Source organism: Suncus etruscus, chromosome 15 (assembly GCF_024139225.1).
Source record: "Suncus etruscus isolate mSunEtr1 chromosome 15, mSunEtr1.pri.cur, whole genome shotgun sequence".
Classification (NCBI taxonomy): domain Eukaryota; kingdom Metazoa; phylum Chordata; class Mammalia; order Eulipotyphla; family Soricidae; genus Suncus; species Suncus etruscus.
In genome coordinates this window covers 31,145,934-31,165,748 of record NC_064862.1, presented here as the reverse complement: position 1 = coordinate 31,165,748, position 19,815 = coordinate 31,145,934, and the positions used below count along the sequence as shown (strand labels likewise).

Sequence of the window (19,815 nt, the reverse complement as noted above, 5' to 3'; positions counted from 1 at the left end):
GTACCTGTGAGGAGGTGAAATATATTGTGGGTGGTCTCGTCTCAGGACCACAGAGCAGCAGATAGCCAACACTCTGGACAATTCATGTTGACCCCTTTGGACAGTACTAGGAGATGCTCTGGGCTCAGAACCACTAACCAATGATCTGACCTGGACGGTGCCTGTCTTCTCCCTCCTCCTTACAGAGGGCCAAGCCTGACTTTGCAATCTTCTTTTATTATTTTTGGGCCACACCCAGATGTGCTCAGCACTTGCTCCCTGGTCTGAGCTCAGGGATCACTCCTGGCAGTGCTCAAGGGACCATATGGGATACCAGAGATCAAACCCCACTTGGCCACCATCCAAAGCAAACGCCATCCCCATTGTACTCTCTCTCCACCCTTTGACATAACACTTGGCTCCCTCCCGAGTCTCTTCCATAACCCTCAAGGCATCTCACTTCTAGCTGTCAGTGACCAGACAGCACTTTTCCCCTAGAGTTTTATGGTGAACTAGTATAAGTTTGACAGAAATGATGCTGCAGGCACAGAAATGGTCCGAGAGGCAAGGAAAAAAAAAATAGAAAGGAAAGATTCTATGTACTTGCTCACACTCCTTATTTTGGATTATCTCCCCATAACCTCTGTCATTTCACAGGAGGCAAGGGAGGAAGTTGACATTTCAACCAGGCCTGTTTGATGCCTGAGAACAGCAAAAGGGCCTGACGTACCCTTTCGGTTTCACTATTTCCTCCAGAACAGAGAATATTATCAGTATTTGAAAAGACTGGGTGTTTCTGTCTCCACTTCATTTGTACCTTAGGGCCAGCCCCTTGACCCCCTGAAAACATGATGAGAGGTGCTGGGTCATGGAGTATGAGGAAATGTGGAGTTGCTGCAGTGTTGGGTTTCAAATGCTCCCCTCAAGACTCTTATTATTAAAGACTAGCTATGGGGCCAGAGAGATAAGTGTAAGGATTCCAGTGCTTGCTTGCCTTATATACAGTAGGCTTTGGTTCAATCACTGACCCCCATATGGTCCTAAGCAGGAATCATTGCTGAGTGCAGAGCCCCTGAAAACCACAGGCTCTAGCCCCAAGCTTCTTGGCCCCCTTCCACCAAATTAAAAATGAAATGGCTGATAATGAAAGCTGAGAAGTGTAAATTCTTGGGGTTTATACTAAGCTAGTTCTTCTGGGGATCAACTATGGGAATTAAAATGTATTAATGCCTATAGTTAAGGGGCTGGAGAGATAATATAGTGGGTAGAGTACATGGCTTGTACGTGGCCAACCTGGACTTGGTCCCCAGTAACTCCATATGGTCCCTTGAATCCCTGAGTGGAGAGCCAAGAGTAAGCCCTGAGCATAGTTGGGTATAGCCCAAAGACCAAATAAGGCAATTTTAATTCACCACAGTCCAAAACAACAACAACAACAACAACAAACCCCAAGAGTTTGGGGGCAGTTTCTCATTTATGCTGATCATGAAACTGGAGATTTGGAACTGGAATGTGAGTCTTCTACTCCTGTTCTAGAACCTCCCATTGCTGTCACACAAATTGAAACCTCTGGTCCAGTTCTTTGCCCTGTTCTAAGGGGGCTTGGAAGGTGTTTGGTGAGAAAACTCACCTACCCTCCTTTAGAGGAATGTGGCCTGTGATAATCCAAGTCAAACTACAGAAAGGGAGGATTGTGTCCTTCTCTGTGCTCCCAAAATCCTAGGGAAAGAAAACAAGTTATGTTTCTGTGCCTAACATTGTACTAAGTGCTTTATAGGTAAGGAAGGCTCATGGGATGGGATTCTAGACCTCTGTTTCCTACAGAATGATCAGAGGCAAAGTAAATTGTCCCAGGTTATGTCAAGGAAGGCTGACTCATTCTCCAGGCTTTCTTATATTTCTTTCTTTGGTTTTTGGGCCACACCCAGTGATGCTCAGGGGTTACTCCTGGTTATGCAATCAGAAGTCGCTCCTGGCTTGGGGGATCATATGGGATAACGGGGGATCGAACGTCCTAGGCTAGTGCTGGCAAGTCAGACACCTTACCTCTAGCGTCACCATGCCAGCCTCACCAGGCTTTCTTATATTCATGAGTAAATCCTTATTCTGCTACCTACCCATCTATGTGGGTACCTGCCCCATACATGCACTGTCACTGCTGCCTGTGGGAAGGGCCGCAAGTGTGTTGTTTCTCTGAGGGCAAAGCTTTCTGAGACTCTGTCCTATTGCAGTGGGGAAAGGATGAGATGGTAAAGTGTGTGTGTGTGTGTGTGTGTGTGTGTGTGTGTGTGTGTGTGTGTGTGTGTGTGGTCACAGGACTGGGAAAAAGGTGGTATTTAGGGTTCATTCCTATCTCTGACTCCTCTGAGTGCCTGAGGGCTGACACGGCCCCCTGCCACACTAACTGTGAGGCATTCAGTTGAACAGGCCCAGGACACCAAGGAGGGCCAGGGCAGTTAGAGAGAGCCTCATTTCAACCCCCGCCCTTGCCTTCCTCCCCCAGCTCCGCCAACGCTTTGAGCTGGAGATAGAGCGAATGAAGCAGATACATCAGAAGGACCGTGAGGACCGGGAAGAAGAACTGGAGGATGTCCGCCAGTCATGCCAGAAGCGGGTACGTGGGCAACGGACCCTGGGGTTCTGGCTTGTCTGGTCTTGGTACATTTTCCTTGGCACAATAAAATCAGGTTAACCACTTTCTGCAAACTCCGGGTTCCCGACTTCCTGTGTTGACTTTTAGGATCTTGTGATACCCCTGGGTTTCTGCCCCGATTCTTACTGCCCTGTGCAGGATGCCAGATGGAGGGGAGTTCTGTTTCACAAAGGAGACTGGTCCCTTCTGCCTCTCCCAGTGACTCAGATCAGCTCTGGCCCCTTATCTGAACTCCCTGCCAACTTTTAAGAAAGCGCTAAGCCCTGGAAATCGGCCCACCGAGGTGCCATTGTTGTGACTATTCTCAAATGTCCTTTCATCTCTCGCTCACGCTACATGTGTGCGTACATTTGGAAAGTGATCACTTGATCTAAGTGGGGCCGTGCTGTTTGCAAAGCTGCTGTTTGCACTTGATGGTTGCGTCCTGGCCCCTCCTGCGTCTGTGTGGATACATGTATGTATGTATGCACGTGTGGCCCATGTTTGCATGTATCTGTGAGCACATAGTGTGAGGGTATGTGTATACACGTGGATCCATGTGCTAATGCATATGCGCAAGTACATGAGGATATTTCATGCCTGATCATGTATGTGTGGAAGCCTGTGTTTGTATGTACACACATGTGGGTGGCTGTGTTTGCATGCGTGTGAGGTGTAGAGACATAAACATGTGTGCATGTGTGAGAGCATGGGAAAGTGTCTTGGAGACACTTTAGTAGAAGCCAGGCACATGCAGTGCTTCATGCCCTGGTATTCCTAGCATGGAACCCACTTAAGGCTTTTCTAATGTTGCACCCCAGTGCCTATCAATTCAATTCTGCAACTTTTCCAGCAAGGACCCCCCCTCCTTTCAGCCCTCTTTACCCCCACACATCATACCTGTGAGCACTCAAGGAAACAGTCAACAGTGTGCAGTGCAGAATACTTGAGCCATTTGCTATCAAGGTTTGGGGATCTGCTATGTTTCCCCCAGCTCATCCAGTGATTGATTCAGAGCAGCAGGCCATGAAGCTCTTGTGCTTCCTTGCCACTAGGCTGGATGCGGGCTTGCTCCTCTCACCTCTGACCTGGGCCTCGAACCACTGTCCTCAGCTCCTTCCATGTTCTCTCAGGTGAAGGCTGCACAGTTTGGGGGGCATTCAGAGATGTCCCCTGAAGCCTTGTGTATGTCCTAAGTCTGACCCTGGCAAGGAGGGTTCGTGGGCAGTTTTTATAAAGAGGAGGTGGGGGGTCAGAGATGTGTTTTTCTCCAGTGACAGACACACGCTTGCTGTTAGCTTCACTGGGTGACAGGAAATCTATAGCTGGGGGCCCTGGTGGGATACAAGCGACTGTCAGGCCATCAGAGGCAGACCCTGAATCTCTCTTGTCAGCGACTGCCATGGCTGATCTGTGACCTTGTCTACCCATCTGTGGAAAAGGGCTGGAGTTAGTGGGGGCTTGCGGGGATGCTGAAAGTCTAGAGGAAGCCAGTGGGGACAGAGGTTGTACAGAGAGCACAGTGAGGCTGGGGACCACTGGGTGGGTTCTGGAGGTGCTTTCTCTGCTGGACTCCATCTAATGGAGCAGAGCTAGCCATGGACTCAGTAAGTCAGTCCCTCATGGCCAAATGGCTGTGTCCAGGCTCCAACTTCACCAGTAGCTCATTAAGTGTGGCTAGAATTTGGACATTTATTTCTAATATTTTGGGAGCTAGGAGGACCCTGACAAGAGGCTGCAAGTGTGTGTGTGTGTGTGTGTGTGTGTGTGTGTGTGTGTGTGTGTGGTGAGGATACCCTTCCTAGTCAGCAGCTACTCACTTATTGCAGGGGCAGGAGGAGAGGGGAAGAAGAAAGAGGGTGGGTACAGGGAGAAGAGAGGGAGAGGCAGTGCAGGAAAGGATGAGTGAGGAGGTGTGGGGGACTTGCTTTCGTGAAGATCCCTCCCCTCTTAAGCCCTCATCTCAGCTTAAGTCCCATCACTCCCCATCTCATAGAGCCCAATGTTTGAACAGGGGTGTTTGGGGGTGACATAGACTTGTCATTGTAGCAGTAAATAATCTCAAACGTGTCTTCTAGACACAGCATCACAGTGTCTGTGATAACAGAGCTGACTGTGCTGATGTGAGGGAGACTGTGGTGTGGAGCCTTTGAAAGCCAGGATTGGAGATATACATATACTCGGTTGGGGTTCACAGTTCAAGAAACGAGCCTGCATTCTGGGAACTGTGTGAAAGTGGGGGTCAGGGATGCTCCCATAACTGGCCAGCTTTTCCCGTCACTTTCAGCTTCAGAGCATCTCGGTTCTCCTGTGTTTTCCAACAGAAACCTCACACCCAGTCAGTGGGGTTGGGGTGAGGGTACATGAGGCCCTCAACCTCCTCCCCATTTGTCCTATCCAGGCACTAGACCTGGGCCCATTCACCCTTCGCACACATCTGCCCTTTGTTCCCACAGCTCCGCCAGCTGGAAATGCAGCTGGAGCAAGAATATGAGCAGAAGCAGCTGGTTCTCCATGAGAAGCAGGATCTGGAAGGCTTGATTGGGACCCTCTGTGACCAGGTAGGTGAGAATTCAAATATCCTGCCCTTCCTCAGCTAGGGCAGGTTTGGTCATTCCTGGGCAAAGAGTTCAGAAAACCGGGCATAGGGCACCAGGCATGGGCTGTGGCGATATCAGTGTCTTCAGAGTTCCTAGGAGCTCTTAACTGTAGCACAGTGGACTTGGGGAGCCCTGTCTTTCTGGCAGGGTAAAACAGGGGCTTTCCTGAGTTTTGCAGGAAAGCCAGGAGCAGCACTCCTCCAGCTGTAACAACTGCAAGTGTCTACAGAAAGGTTCCTAACTGGAGACAGTCCTCTCCTAACCCCTTCTCTCCCACCTCCATCTCAGCCAGCAAAACACAACCCGCCATTGCAGAATGGGGGGTAAGCACTCCTCCCTCACTTTTCTTTGCTCTACCTCTTTTTCTGCCGCATGGAAGTCTCACACTGGAGAGGCCCATGCAACTTGGAGATTTCTTTTCCCCTGTCATCAGAGGCTCTTTGAAGGGAGTTACATAATGGGCACTCCTGATCTTTCTGCTAATTGCTAATGATCTTGCTATCTATAATCTTCCCCTGGAGTCATTCCCTCAATTCACAAAGAAATATCACCACCCCTTCCACACACACGGTCAAGTAGAGCAGCCAAGCTTTGGTCAGACAGTAGCTTTTCACGTTTGTTTATTTGCTTTTAAATCGATTAAATAAATGAATGAGTCCTAGACCAGGATTTACATAGGCAGCAGGAGTAAGAAGTAGAAACTAGGGGGACTCCATGGGAGAATTCCACAATCTTCTCTCTGAGATTTTTGGCCAGGCCACCTGACGTCCTCAAGTACAGAGCCTTTGAGGTTCTTTTCATCTGAAGGTACGAGCACCCTGTCAACCCCAGCTTCTAGAAGGGGAGTCAGGAATTATCCAGAGATAGATGGCTTTCTCTAGGGCATAGTGCAATTGAGAAAGCAGACAATGAAGGGAAGGAAGGTTTTGATAAATCACCCGCAAGTAAAAGAAACACATGAGGACCTGGCTCCAAGGCTGAGCACATGCTTGGCATACCAGAGACCTGGGTTCCATCCCAGGCATTCCACAGTCCTCCAAGTTACAGGGAGTGAGTCCTGAGCACTGAGCTGGGAGTAGTCACAAGCACTGCCAGGTGTAACTCCCTTTTTCCCACAAAGAAGAAATTTAACCATTAAAGGGAAGTTCCCTTTCAGTGAATAGATCAAATGCCAGTTCTGTGTTAGTCACCAAATTGTAGTCTGATATTCCATGTTCCAGTGACACGGATCATGGGAAATGCCCTAGTGCAGAAGCTTGCCAAGCACGTGATATGCAACATGACACAGGTGAAACTTGCACCCCCTGTATCCATAGGTGTATGCCAGTGAATAGTTGTCAGTATTGATGCTGTACTTGGGTTTTATTTTCATTCTTTTTTTGTTGTTGTTATTTGTTTGTTTGTGGATCACACCCAGTGGCGCTTAGGTGTTACTCCTGGCTCTGTGATCAGAAGTCACTTCTGGCAGGCTCGGGACCATATGGGATGCCAGGATTTGAACTGGGGTCCATCCTTAGTTGGCTGCATGCAAGGCAAACGCCTTACCTCTGTGCTATTGCTCAGGACCCACAATGCTGTATTTGGAAGAAAAAAAACTTAAGAATAGATTAGTGGTTTCTTAGCTTCCATTTAGAATTTCTCTTTTTTTCTCTCTCTCTTTTCTCTCTTCCTCTCTCTTCTTTCTCCTTTCTTCTGTTCCTTTCTCCTTTCTGTCTTTTTCACACACACACACACACACACACACACACACACACACACACACACACACACACACACACACACACCCTACACAGAGAAAGCCATTTGGGAGTAGGGTGTAATTACTTCCTGGCATATCTCTTTAAATTTGAACCTCTTAGGTTCCTCTGGCCTCCCTGTGTCTCCCCAATCCCTATAGTGCTTTGATTTTTTTCTCTTTTTTTTTAAAGAACTTTTATTTTTTAATTTTTTCTTTATTTATGCACCATGATTACATACATGATTGTAGTTGGATTTCAGTCATAAAAGAACAACCCTCTTCACCAGTGCAACATGTCCACCACCAAAGCCCCCATCTCCTTCCATCCCACTCCCTGCTTGTCTTTGAAACAGGCATTCTAATTCTCTCACTCATTAACATTGTAGTCTTCACCCATCTATGTGGCTCCAGTCCATCCCAGTAACTCTGCTCTTACCTCAAATGCAGCATCTCATGACACAGCTCAGAGCTGTTTCTCTGCATGGAGGCAAGAGTTTCTCCAGGATCTGTAACTGGAAGCAGAATTCTAGCATCTCGGAACATACTACTTTGTAATTAGATGTTATCCCAATTGTTCCCCCAAAGGAACAGTGGCAGTTCTCAAGAGCACCAGTGTTTCTCTTTTCCTGACGCCCCCCCCCCCCAGGGCCCTCATAAATATGAGGTGGTATCAGGTAGTTAAGAAATCCTACCCATGATCCCCTGTTAAACTGAACCTCTGGCCCATGTCCCTCATGGGGACACTGGTTGGGCTTTTCTCTGATGTGACTTGCCCATTCCTAGTCTTTTGTCTCCTGTCTCCTTTTTTGGCTGTTGCTCATTCTTCTCAAGATGCTGAGCCATTTCTAGTCGTGTATTTTACAAATATCTCCAACTAGATGGCGAATCATTCCACTTTATGCCCTTCACTTAATAAAAACTGCTTCTTAAATAGTCATACTAATCCATCACTTTTTTTACGGCTGCTGCTTTTATATCATTAAGATACGGTTCCTTAGCTGAGGTCACAGCCATATTTCATCCCATGTTTTAAAGTTCTTGAGTTTTCTTTATGACAATTCCAGTTCCTTAATCCATCTCGATTTTATTTAGGAGGCAGGATGTGTTTGTTTGTTTTCAAGATACAGAGCACCTCTGTGTCCTTTCACAAATATTTTTTTCTACAATTACTGAGCATAAGAGGATGTGTTGACAGGCTTCATCCATTCTCTTTAATTGTTTCATGTGTCTGGTCCTGTTCTTTGTACTCTCAGTAGCTGGACTTTGGTTTCCTGGAAGAGTGCTCATGTTCTCATCGTCAGAATTATCTCTTAAATCTTGATCCTTTACTCTTCTTTTTAGATTCTAGAACAGACTCTGGTCTGATTTGTCAGATGTGTTAGTTTGCATGTCAGTTGACAACTGACATTTGAATGGGGGATACTCCAAAGCAATTCTCTGTGATGGACACACATGGCCTGTGTGTCCATCACAGAGACTTTATTAGCCAAAACACAGGCTCAGTGGAAGGGCTTGTCAAGAACAGATGACTGGATAAAAGAAACTGTTTTGGGAGGAAGGGTATTAGAGCCACACCTCGTGGTCCTCAGGGCTTACTCCTGGCTCTGCACTTAGGAATCATTCCTGGTGTGCCCTACTCACTGTACTCTCTTTCTGGCTCTAAATACAACTTTTTTTGCTTTACTTAAAGAAAGTGCCTCACATAGTTGACATAGTTGACCACAATACATTTGTTTCTACATAAGCAAGAGAAAAGTTATTTTAAAAAGAATAGAAAGAAAAAGTAAAAAAGAAAAAGGAAGAGAACAGAGAAAGTTTTAAAAAAGTAAGAAAAAAATAAAAGGTACAGTAGCAAACATATAATATGAAAATTACTGTATCGCCAATGAAGTCATTAATACAATAGCAGATGGTTTAGTTAGCTCTTGTTAGTTGTCCATTCGGCTAAATTGGTGGATTTCTATAGGAAAGAAAGCTTCAAATAAATGAAGTTATCCAGCAATTCAAAGCACTGATCCTGATACAATAGCTTTTATGGGGCTTGTTCTCAACTGCCAGGCTTTCTAGCAAAAGGAGGATGCAGTGGAGAAGGTGCTCACACTCAGTCCAAAAAGCTTTGTTGATACCAGCCCCCAAACCAGAGTACCTGAAGTTTGGTCAGATTGGTGTCCCCAAAGAGGGCAGACCATCGGCAAAATGTTGATTATGGGTAATGGATAAAGCAGTGTGCTTTGACACCTTCTCCTCCCAAAATGGCCAGCTAACTGTTCTGTAACCAGTTTTTTATGGCCTGGTTTACATCTTGTTTGAGAAAAGAACAAGTCTGTTTGTTTGTTTGTTTGTTTGGGGGGGGCCTCACTCAGTGGCGCTCAGGGGTTACTCCTAACTCTGTGCTCAGAAATTGCTCATGGCTCGGGGACCATATGGGATGCTGGGGTTCTAACCCACGTCTGACCTATGTCAGCTGCGTGCAAGGGAAACACCCTACCTCTGTGCTACCACTCTGGCTCCAAGAATAAGTCAATGGAGTTGGTCTGGTGCGGATATGGCGACTGCATTTGTGAGTGTGGTTACAGCTTCCATGCTTTCCAGAAGAAGGAAGATGGGGGGAGGCAGTTAGGGTGCCCACACTTGCTCCAAAAAGCCCTGGTAATATCAGCCCAGTGCAAACATCCCCAAAACATTCTTTTTTTTGGGGGGGGGTCACACCCAGCAGTGCTCAGGGGTTACTCCTGGCTCTGCACTCAGAAATTGCTCCTGGCAAGCACTGGGGACCATATGGGATTCAAATAACCATCTGTTCGAATCAGCTGCATGCAAGGCAAACGCCCTACCACTGTACTATCTCTCTGGCCCCCAAAACTTTGTTTTTTAATTTTCAACCACACCCAGCAGTACTCAGGGGTTACTCCTGGCTCTTCACTTAGGAATTACTCCTGGCAGTTCTCAGGGACCATATGGGATATGGAATTTAAACTCAAGTCAATGTGCAAGACAATTGCCTGCGTGCTGTTCTATCACCCTGGTCCCTTAAATAAAAATTTAAAATTATTTAAATAATTTATTAGGCCCCTTAAATAAAAATTTAAAAATATTTAAATAATTTATTATTGTTGAAATCTTAGTATTTGTCATATTTCATTGTGGATTTCTTTACATTTTCTTCCTGGGTTGTCTTGCCACTTGTGAATAAAAATAGCTTCTCCTCTATCTTTCCATTTTTCAGACCTCTTATTTTTTTTCTTACCATTTCCCCCCATTGATTTGAGCCTTCAAATCAATAGTAATAATATAAATAGTAGAGAAGAGGTGAACATCCTTTGTTCTTGATACTAATATGGATGTTTCTAAAGTGTCAGTATATCCCTGAAATTTGTAATAGGTGTTTAACAGTTAATTTGCACAAACTGGGCTTCTGTGCATTATTTTCTAATGTTTTCATTAACAAAGTTTGGCTATTGCATATTACCAGATCTTTCAGGTCTGGCATCATGTATTTTTATTACTGTAATTAATGGATCCTGCTTCCTTTCCCAGCTAATTTTTACATAGTCACAGGTATTTTAGTGCACTGCACTGCTTCTTTGAATTTTTGTTTTTTAGGGCCAGAGTTTGGGTCACACCTGACAGTGATTCACTTTACTCCTGTCTCTGTGCTTAGAGGACCCATGTGTGGTGCTAGGGATCATTCTGGGATTGGCTACATGCAGAACAAGTATCTTATTCCTGTGGTATCTCTCTAGACCTGCTTGTTTGAGTTGTAAACATTTTATTTAGGATTTTGGAAACCTGATTGGCTCATAAATAAGACTGGTTTGTTCTTTTCTCTTCTTTTACTGTTTTTGTCCAGTGTTATATTGACCTCGTAAAATGAATTTGAAACAATGTCAAAAACCATTTTTATCAAAATGTTATCATACACTCTGGAAGGCTTGATATGGCTTGCCTGTAAACCTATTTTGGTTTAGTTTCATTTAGGGGATAGCATGAACATTTGATTACTGCAATCATGTATGCTTATTGCTGTATGATTCTGTAATCATAACTGAATACAAATGCAGATATGCTTCTCCTTACTGAATTTTGCTATTATAGCTCATATTTGATATAGTGATGTATTATTTAACTCATTTGGATATTATTTTACCTGCTTATATAGTACACCTATTTTTTTAATTTTAATTAAAAAATTTGACTAAATAAATTTACCTTGAATTACTTCTGTCATTTTACCTTCTATGGTAGTCAAATCTTAGTGAGTTCTTTCTTTAACCTGTATGTTATTGTGAAATTGATAGTCATAGAATACATTTTTGCCATTGATTTTTAACTTGATATTATTTTAGATACATAGAATCCTAAAATGCATAATTTTTCCTTTCAAATAGTTGATATCTCTTTTCTACCTCAGTGCATGTAGCAAGTTATTCTCTTGAAAAGCATTTGACTATTTTTTAAGATAAAAAATGTTTGAAGCCTATATTTATGTGGCAAATTAATGAAGTTGATTGACTTTGTGATTATAATATTTATTTAAACAACAGTATAAAATAAAGCAAAAGTTAAAGCTACAATTATGTTTTTTAAATTCCCCATAAACTTTGGTTTCATCTTCTTGGCCTTCTGAGTCCTTTAAATTTCCACTATAACTATGGTTTAGTCAAATTTTGCTTTTAATTTTGTTTAGTTTTCTCTTTTTATGTACTGAGGTTATACTTACTTTTAGGTACCTCTTTGCTGTTGCTCTATTTCCTTTGCTTATTATAGGTTGTGTCTTTTATTATTATTCCTCTTGAATGATTTTTTTATTCATTGATGAATAAGTTCTGCCCGATTTTATTTTGCTTGTATTCTTTTGCTTGAAAAAAACGCATTTGTCCATTAATTTTCTAGCTTTTCAAAGGTAGGCATGTTTTCTTTAAATCTAGATACTTTTATTTGCTTCAAAATTTTTTTTGCTGGGTGTGGACAGATCCATACCCTTGCTCAAGACTTAGGTGGGGGACCATATGTGGTGACCAGGAAATAAACCTGATCCATGCAAGGCAAGTGTTGTACTCCTGTACTATCTCTCTGGTTCAAAGCTAGATACCTTTAAATCCAATGTTGTAATATCTAGCCTTTTAAAGAATAATTTACATTACAATCAATGACCTACTTAAAATGATTTCTATTTGCTCTTTTTTGCATTTAGTATTCATTGGCTCATTGAAAAGCTTATTGGCTTTTCTTTCCTATAGCTTTTATTCCTTTTCTTCCTTTGTATAATTTCTCATATTTTCTATGTCTCCTTTTGTTCTACTAATACATCTAAAGGCCCACATAACAATTTAATTATCACAGGATGCCTATAAATTTCGAGATAACTACTTAATCAGAATGCTTTTCTAGCTATTTTATTTTCACAACAATGCTGTGGGTTGAGTAGTATTATCTCCTTCATATTAATGGAGAAAGGAAGCTCAAGAGGTTACGTAAATAGCCCAAAATTGTACAGCTTGTTAGAGGCCTACGTGGATTTGAATTGAGGACTATAGCATTTGAATGCTTGTTTGTTGATTTTTTTAAAATCTAATACCACACCACTTAATGGTGATTAAAGTCTGGTTAACTAGGTCTTCCTTAGATGGACCATAATTTCTAATAATGCAACCGGGCTGTTCTGCTCTGTCATTCATTTTCTCTGCCACTTTTGGTGCCACACATTTTTTTACTCCAGACCTCACTTTCTCCACCTCCTCTGCCTTGATTCTTCCTCACATCCTTTCAGCTCATATTTTAAGAGCACTCGGAGCGTTCTTTGACAACAGACATTTAGCAAGTGCCCCCAAACCGTCCGCCTTTATGATGAATGGAGAAACAATTGAGGTTTTGAATATAGCTTCCCACAACAACACTAAACATCATTTAGATTTATTGGTTAATTATTCACCAGCTTTATCTAAATTCGAATCTTTGTGCTGCAAAATGTGAACTTGCTGAATGACATTTATTTCCCATTAACCTAATGAGGTGTTTTTTTCCCCTTCCTCTCCTGTAGCAATTCATTATGAAGGGGATAATGACAGTCTGAGATGCTCTTGGTTATTTATTTATTTTATTTTTGCAATGATCCCTGTGGACAGGAGACCATGCCAGCCTTTTTCAGGGTCTCTGTGGTAATGGACATGGTCATATCTGAGACATGCCTTCCCTGCATGGCCTGGGCTAACATCAGAGAATATACATGCTGCCAACTTGCCTCAGTGCATGCAGAGCATGTAGCTCCACAAATAATGAAGACAGCATATTTTGTCGTTTGAGCACATGCTAAGGGCTTAGGGACAGTGGAGCTTGGGTTCTGATTCTATTAGATATGGTGGGATATGGTTGAAGACTTAATGTATTACTGTTGAGATCCCTGGGTGCCCCACTTAAATTAGGGGTATGACCTTGGACAAATTGCTTACCCTCCCCGCCTTAGTTTTATCTGCAATCCTCTCATTTTCCCAGGAGAGTTGGGGCTTCAGAGTCCTACTCAGCCCATATGACATGAGCTGGTGACTCACTTGTTCCCCTTGATTTTAGGCCTCTTGCCAGTCACCCAGAACCACTCATCTGTTCCTCATCTCTCTCTTTGCTCACATGGTACCCTCTGCCTTGAAATGTCTTTTGGGCACAGTCCCTTAGTAACTTCTTTTCTGATCTGCCCAAGCCCATTTCTCCCACTTGAACCTGGCCATGAGCCTCTGTGCTCCTTTGACACTCTTGGTCTTAGAGCAAGATCAATGAAGGCTTTTTCCCTGTGCGTTTTACTAAAATGATCACTTCAGTGGAATATATTTCTGAATTTTGCTGCAAATGACAAACCTTGCTATCTTGAGCATGGCTCCCCACTTGGAGTTTTAGTTTCATCCTCTATAAAAATGGGAAGCAGGACACAACTCACCTTGTATACGTACCTCAAGGACACAAATATATCATGTCCAGAAAGGCTTTAGCTCAGCATCTGGCATTATAAAGCCCCTTAGAAACGGGAACTGGTTTTGGTAACTGTTTTTGGACTATACCTGTTAGTGCTCAGGGCTTACTCCTGTCTCTGTGCTTAGAGATCACTCCTGGTAGTCTTGGGGGACCATATAGGATACCGGGAATCCAATCTGGGTTGGCTTCATACCAGGCAAGCTCCCCATCCACTGAACTGTCTCTCCATCCCCAGAAATGTGAGTCATTTTCATTTTCTTACAACAATAAGAATGTCTATTTTCTAAAAAAATCTTTTTTTTCTTTTTTTTTTAAATATAATTTTTATTTTGATCATAGTGTCTTACATATTGTTGACAAAAACATTTTAGGTACATATTTACATAGAATCAGGGGGGATTCCCATCACCAAGTTGTCTTTAAAAAGATTGTCAAAGGAGTTAAAGGAAATAGCATGTGACAAAGGACCTGGTATAATTCCCAGTACTCAGTTTAACTCAGCAGGTAAGACGGTGGGTACACACACTCACACACACACACACACACACACACACACACACACACACACACACACACACACACACACAGAGAAAGAGAGAGAGAGAGAGAGAGAGAGAGAGAGAGAGAGAGAGAGAGGCTCAACCGCTTTTAATTTCAAACAATGATGTCTCCCAGAACAAAGAGGCTGCATTTTAAGAACCAACTCATTTTTTTTTAAAGAACTTGAAAGCATAGGTAGAGAAAGAGGAAGGCAGAATCTAGAAGAGCGCCTTTCAGAGCATCAGAGACAGTACTCATGATCTGTTATGTCAGTAAGCAGACAAAGTGGTTTCTGATCCATTATCATATCTTTACTGTTCTTATCTCCACACCCAGGACTGGATTTACCCCCTGTGTTTTGTGGATAAGGAAGCTGGACCAGAGAGGTGGCATCAAATAGCTATAGTCTCCTATCCTCTTTCTGGGTTTCAGATCTGGGGTACCTCAATCTAAACCCCCATAGCCTTTTTTTCTTTTTCTTTTCTTTTTTTTTGGGGGGGGTCACACCCAGCAGCGCTCAGGGTTACTCCTGGCTCTATGCTCAGAAATTGCTCCTGGCAGGCTCGGGGCACCATATGGGATGCTGGGATTCAAACCAGCGTCCTTCTGCATGTAAGGCAAACATCCTACCTCCATACTATCTCTCCAGCCCCCAATAGCCTTTCTAAAACATGCCAGAATGCTAAGAATCTCAAGAAATACTTTCTTTGTACTTGGCAGAGAAGCAGAGTGCTAAGTATTTACAAACATAGTTCCCCTGTTGAGGTACCTACCTATGCTCCGTTTTCTTTAAAATCACCCCCAATTGATACATGTTGTCCTTAAAAGATGCTATTGGTGTCTCTCCAGGATAGAACCCCATAGTTTTGTTTGCCTTATATTTTTTTAGTTTTGGGGCTATACCTGATGGTGCTCAGGGATCACTCTTGGTGGTGCTTGGGGGACCATATTCAGTACCAAACATCCTAGCTGTCTCTCCAGTTCTGGGACACTGCATTGGATTTCTAGATGTAGGCATTGGTACTTCTCCTCGGGTTCCTGGTTCCCTGGCCCGTCCTTGTGTCTCAGCCTACTCTCTTGGCTGCTAGAAATGGTCCAAGTCCCACTCTCCTGGCCTGATTCAGAATGGCTGTGACCATGACCTCTAAGTGCCGAGGAAGGAAGTGTGCTTTTCTCTGCAGAAAATGACTTCAGGGGGAACTGGTGAGAGGGACAGAATAACAAGACTTAGAGCTTGGACAGCTCCCAACTCAGTTTAACACCTTTATCCAGTATACTGTGTTGGCAGAGTGCTACATCAGCACACGATCCTAGGTTCTGATCATTCAGAGAACCAGCAGTCCTCCTGCTCTGTCTCGTGTCTTTCCCAAGCCCCCATGATTGCTCTGCTCTCTTCTCTCAGCAGAGGCCTGTGAGTTCTCATGAAGTGAGAGACTGCTGTGATTTTTATTTGTTTGTTTTGGGGCCACATCCGGTGACATTCAGGGGTTACTCTTGGTTTTGCACTCAGAAATCATTCCTGGCTTGGGGGACCATATGGGACACTGGGATTGAACCCAGGTTTGTTCTGGGTAAACTGTGTGCAAGGCAAATGCCCTACTGCTGTGCTATTGCTCTGGCCCTGGTGTGATTATTATTTTTCGGGGGGGGGGGGATCACACCCGATAGTGCTCAGGGGTTCCTCCTGGCTCTACACTCAGAAATCGCTCCTGGTAGGCTCAGGGGACCATATGGGATGCTGGAATTCAAACCACCATCCTTTTGCATGTAAGGCAAATGCCCTACCTCCATGTTATCTCTCCAGCCCCATAGTGTGATTATTTTGAAAATAAATCACTCTATTTTATTTTATTTATTTGGGGGTGGGTGGGCCACACCTGGCAGCACTCTGGAGTTACTCCTGGCTATGTGCTCAGAAATGTCTCCTGGCACACTCAGGGGACCATATGGGATTCCAGGAATCAAACCCGAGTTCATCCAGGTCTGCTGCATGCAAGGCAAATGCTCTACCACTGTGCTGTCTCTCTAGCCCCAACCAGTGTGATTTTGCTGCACGAAAGGCAGTGCTGTGTGCTGTGGTGAACCCACATGGCAGAGCCTCTGTGTGTTAGGCCTTTCTAGAAAATCACCATTGTCTATGCACACGTACTTGCTTTTCCATGCGTCCCTGTGGGGTCAAGGCCCTTCCTATTCTGTATATGAGGAAACCGAGGCTCTGATTGGAAAAGACTGGGATTCTGCAGGGAGTGGCCGAGACTGAATTCCAACCTGGGGGTTACTGGTTCCAGAGAACTTACTCCTGGCTGCTCACGGGTGCCTGACCTTTCTTTCCAGATTGGCCACCGGGACTTTGATGTGGAGAAGCGCCTTCGCAGGGACCTCCGAAGGACCCATGCACTGCTGTCAGATGTGCAGCTCCTGCTGGCAACCATGGAGGACGGCAAAGCATCTGTCAGCAAGGAGGAGCTGGAAAAGGTGCACAGCCAGGTGGGTGCGGAGGGGCCTCTGCTATGGAGGTGCAAGTAGTGGAGGCATCAGCAATTTGGGGTGCCAATTGGGAAGAGAGGATTGGGGGGAGGGTCTGCCAGCACCTGAGAAATCTGTTTAGTATCTTTAGGTCTGAGCACAATGAGTTTTGGGGGTCTTTGAGGACTTTAGCACAGAATGACTGAGTGTAGGGTAAGTGTGGGCATCTGTGAGTGAGAGCATGACTGAGAGAGTGAGTGAATGAGTGAGCCTTCCTGCTGAATTCAGCCAACTCCCCTTTCTTCTTCCACAAAAAAGGAAACTGAGGAGCCGAGTAGGGAGAGGGATTTGCCTGAGGGCACCCAGTCAGCTGGTTCAAGGCAGAAATAGGCCTTGAGCCTATGAATCCAAGTTGCCCGACTCCTCTTGTCCCTAGGAAATGCTCATGGCCTTGGCAAAGCCCCAGGAGGACTGTGGGTTGCTCCAGCTTCAGAGGCCAGAGACCCGGGCTGGGACTGGGTGACTTCCTGTGGTGGTGCCAGTTTCCCACAGAGAGAAGGTGGTTTCTGAAGCAGTGTCTGAGGTGGAGTCTGAGGTTTCCACAGAGAGAAAGTGGTGTCTGAGGCAAGGTGTGAAGTGGAGAGAGCTGCTGACATAGGAGACTCAGACACAGCTGCTTCCTTCCATGCCTGGCTGGGCTTGCACGAGTGTGGCCATCATCCACTTCTTCCTGCCCACCCCAGGTTCGGAACCATGTCTCTGTCTTCACTCGCTCTCCTTTAAATGTGTCCCTTTGGAGCAGCACTGGCCAGGCGCTCCGTAAAAGGTCCTCCAAGCTGGGATCCCCCGATATTCCTCATTCTGACAGGAGGAGCCTCTAGAAGAACAAAGCTGTTCTTGGGAGACAGTTCTGGTCTCCTCTCTGTCTCTGTCTCTGTCTGTCTGTCTCTGTCTCTCATTCAGTCCTTCTTTAGGTCTCCTTCATGGAACCATTTTCTTCCTCGTTGACCTCCAGCCCAGCCTGTTTTGGACTGTCCAGGTTTAATGCCAACTGCCCCTTGTCTGGGCAAACCCAATAGCTACTCCATCACCATGGCAGCTGCCCTGTGCTCGGGGTACCCCTCCGGCCATCCTCGTGTTGTTCCTGTGGGTGGGAAGCTGACTTGGTACCATTTTTATGGGGATGGGAGAGACTCTGTGTTTGGGTGGAAAGTGGTGTCCAGGGTGACCTCTCAATAAATGGGGGAAGCTGGCTTCAGAGCCTGGGCTTGTAGTTCTCTGTGTGACATACAGGGGGTTCTTTGGCCTTGCCTGTCCTTCATCCTCCCATATACTTGCCCCACCAGGCCAGCTGGGCACCCTGAGATCCCCAGCATTGTCTGGTATCCTGGGGTGGTATGTAGGGGCCACCGGCATAGCAGACTCACACCACCTCAGCAAACAGGCTGTCCCCTTCCTACCTCCTCCCAGCCATCTCACACAGGTGAATGCTTTTGCAAAAAGAAGAAAAAAAGCCCACTGGGGTTTTGTTTTTTCTTCTTCTTTTCTTTTCCTTAGTATTCATGAGCAACCCCCTCCGCAGGGTTAAAGTGTGTGTTCTCGGGAAATAGTGGGTATTTAATGAAGGCGCCTTGGGCGGAATCAAAGAGCTTCTTTCTTCTGAGAAAGTCCTCCTTCCCGACTCTGCATCCGGCTGGTATCAAAGGGAATTCACAGCCTTGGCTTTCTGTGGCTGTTGTCATGGAAATGCTTATAAGGATGAGATCCAGTGGACAGGGGTCAGGGTACAGTCACTTTGGCTCCCAGCACACGTGTCTGGATGCCTGAGCCAGAGCTAATCAGATAAAAGCTGTGGTGACACTAAGCATGGTGGCTTCTTCACAGTGGAGGGGGGTTTGTCTTTTGCCCAAAGGCCTCGGGGACTGAGGTGGTGAAAGGAGAGGGAGCTGCCTCTGCTGTTGGCTGTGTTTTCAGTGCTGTGTGTGGTGCTGAAGAATTTATCCATCCATCCATCCATCCATCCATCCATCCATCCAATCATTCACTATGTCCCAAACACCGATTTGGTGGCAGATGGATCTTGGGGTAAGGTGTGGGGCTTTGGTGAAACTTAGATCTATGACAAGCACCAGAAGCTGAATGATAGATGGTATAGGGGTTAATGTGCTTTGCCTTGCTTTGAACCAATACTGCCTATGGTCCCCCAAGTATCACCAAGAATAATTGATCTCTGAGCTTAGAGCCACACATAAATCTTGAGCTCTGTTAGGTGTGATGCCCCCACCCCCCAAAAAAGAAGGCAAGCACCAATAATAGAAATCAATAGAGCTAACCCACACCTTAGTGCAGGTAATGAAGGGTATAGGCTGGACTTGAACTTGGGCATTGGCAATGGATCCTGGAGGTTTGTAGGGGTGATCAGCTGAAAAAGCACCCTTTACCCTGCAGAGGTGAGGCTGCAGAAGACATGGATGGCATGGCTCTTTCCCGGCAGGACCAGGAAGCTGTTGGGGAGATTGAGGCGGGGGGGGGGGGCACCTTTTAGAAGAGAGCAGATGAGGAGAGGAGGAAACAATACCACCAGGAATCTAGGCACACCCAAGAAGAGAAGAGGTTGTCAGTGGGCAGGGATGGAGTCGGCAAGAGGGAATGAACTTGTTTACTTTGGCATCAAGGGGACCTGCAAATAGCCTGGGCAGCATCCAGCACCTTCTTTCACTGGCCTTTCTTCAGCAAGCCATAAGGGGCACAGGTTTCTATTTTGAGCCTTTTGAGGGAAGGGGGAGTGATTATTTTCCAGTGCCCAGGGAGCACTGCCTGGGCTCAGGTGGCCAATTGGGTCTGTTGTTCAATGAAAGAGAATTTGGTGGTGTTTGGGCCTGGCAGTGTCAGAGAGG

At 45.2% G+C, this 19,815-nt stretch overlaps 1 protein-coding gene across 1 annotated transcript in view; it reads left to right on the top strand.

Annotated features, from left to right (window-relative positions):
* MYO18B (myosin XVIIIB) overlaps positions 1–19,815 on the top strand; it is a 235,613-nt gene that overhangs the window by 112,855 nt on the left and 102,943 nt on the right. The window contains exons 31-33 of the mRNA XM_049788082.1: positions 2,483–2,593; positions 5,068–5,172; positions 16,787–16,939. Of these exons, the coding sequence (XP_049644039.1) occupies positions 2,483–2,593; positions 5,068–5,172; positions 16,787–16,939 (369 nt within the window). The remainder of the gene's footprint in view (positions 1–2,482; positions 2,594–5,067; positions 5,173–16,786; positions 16,940–19,815) is intronic.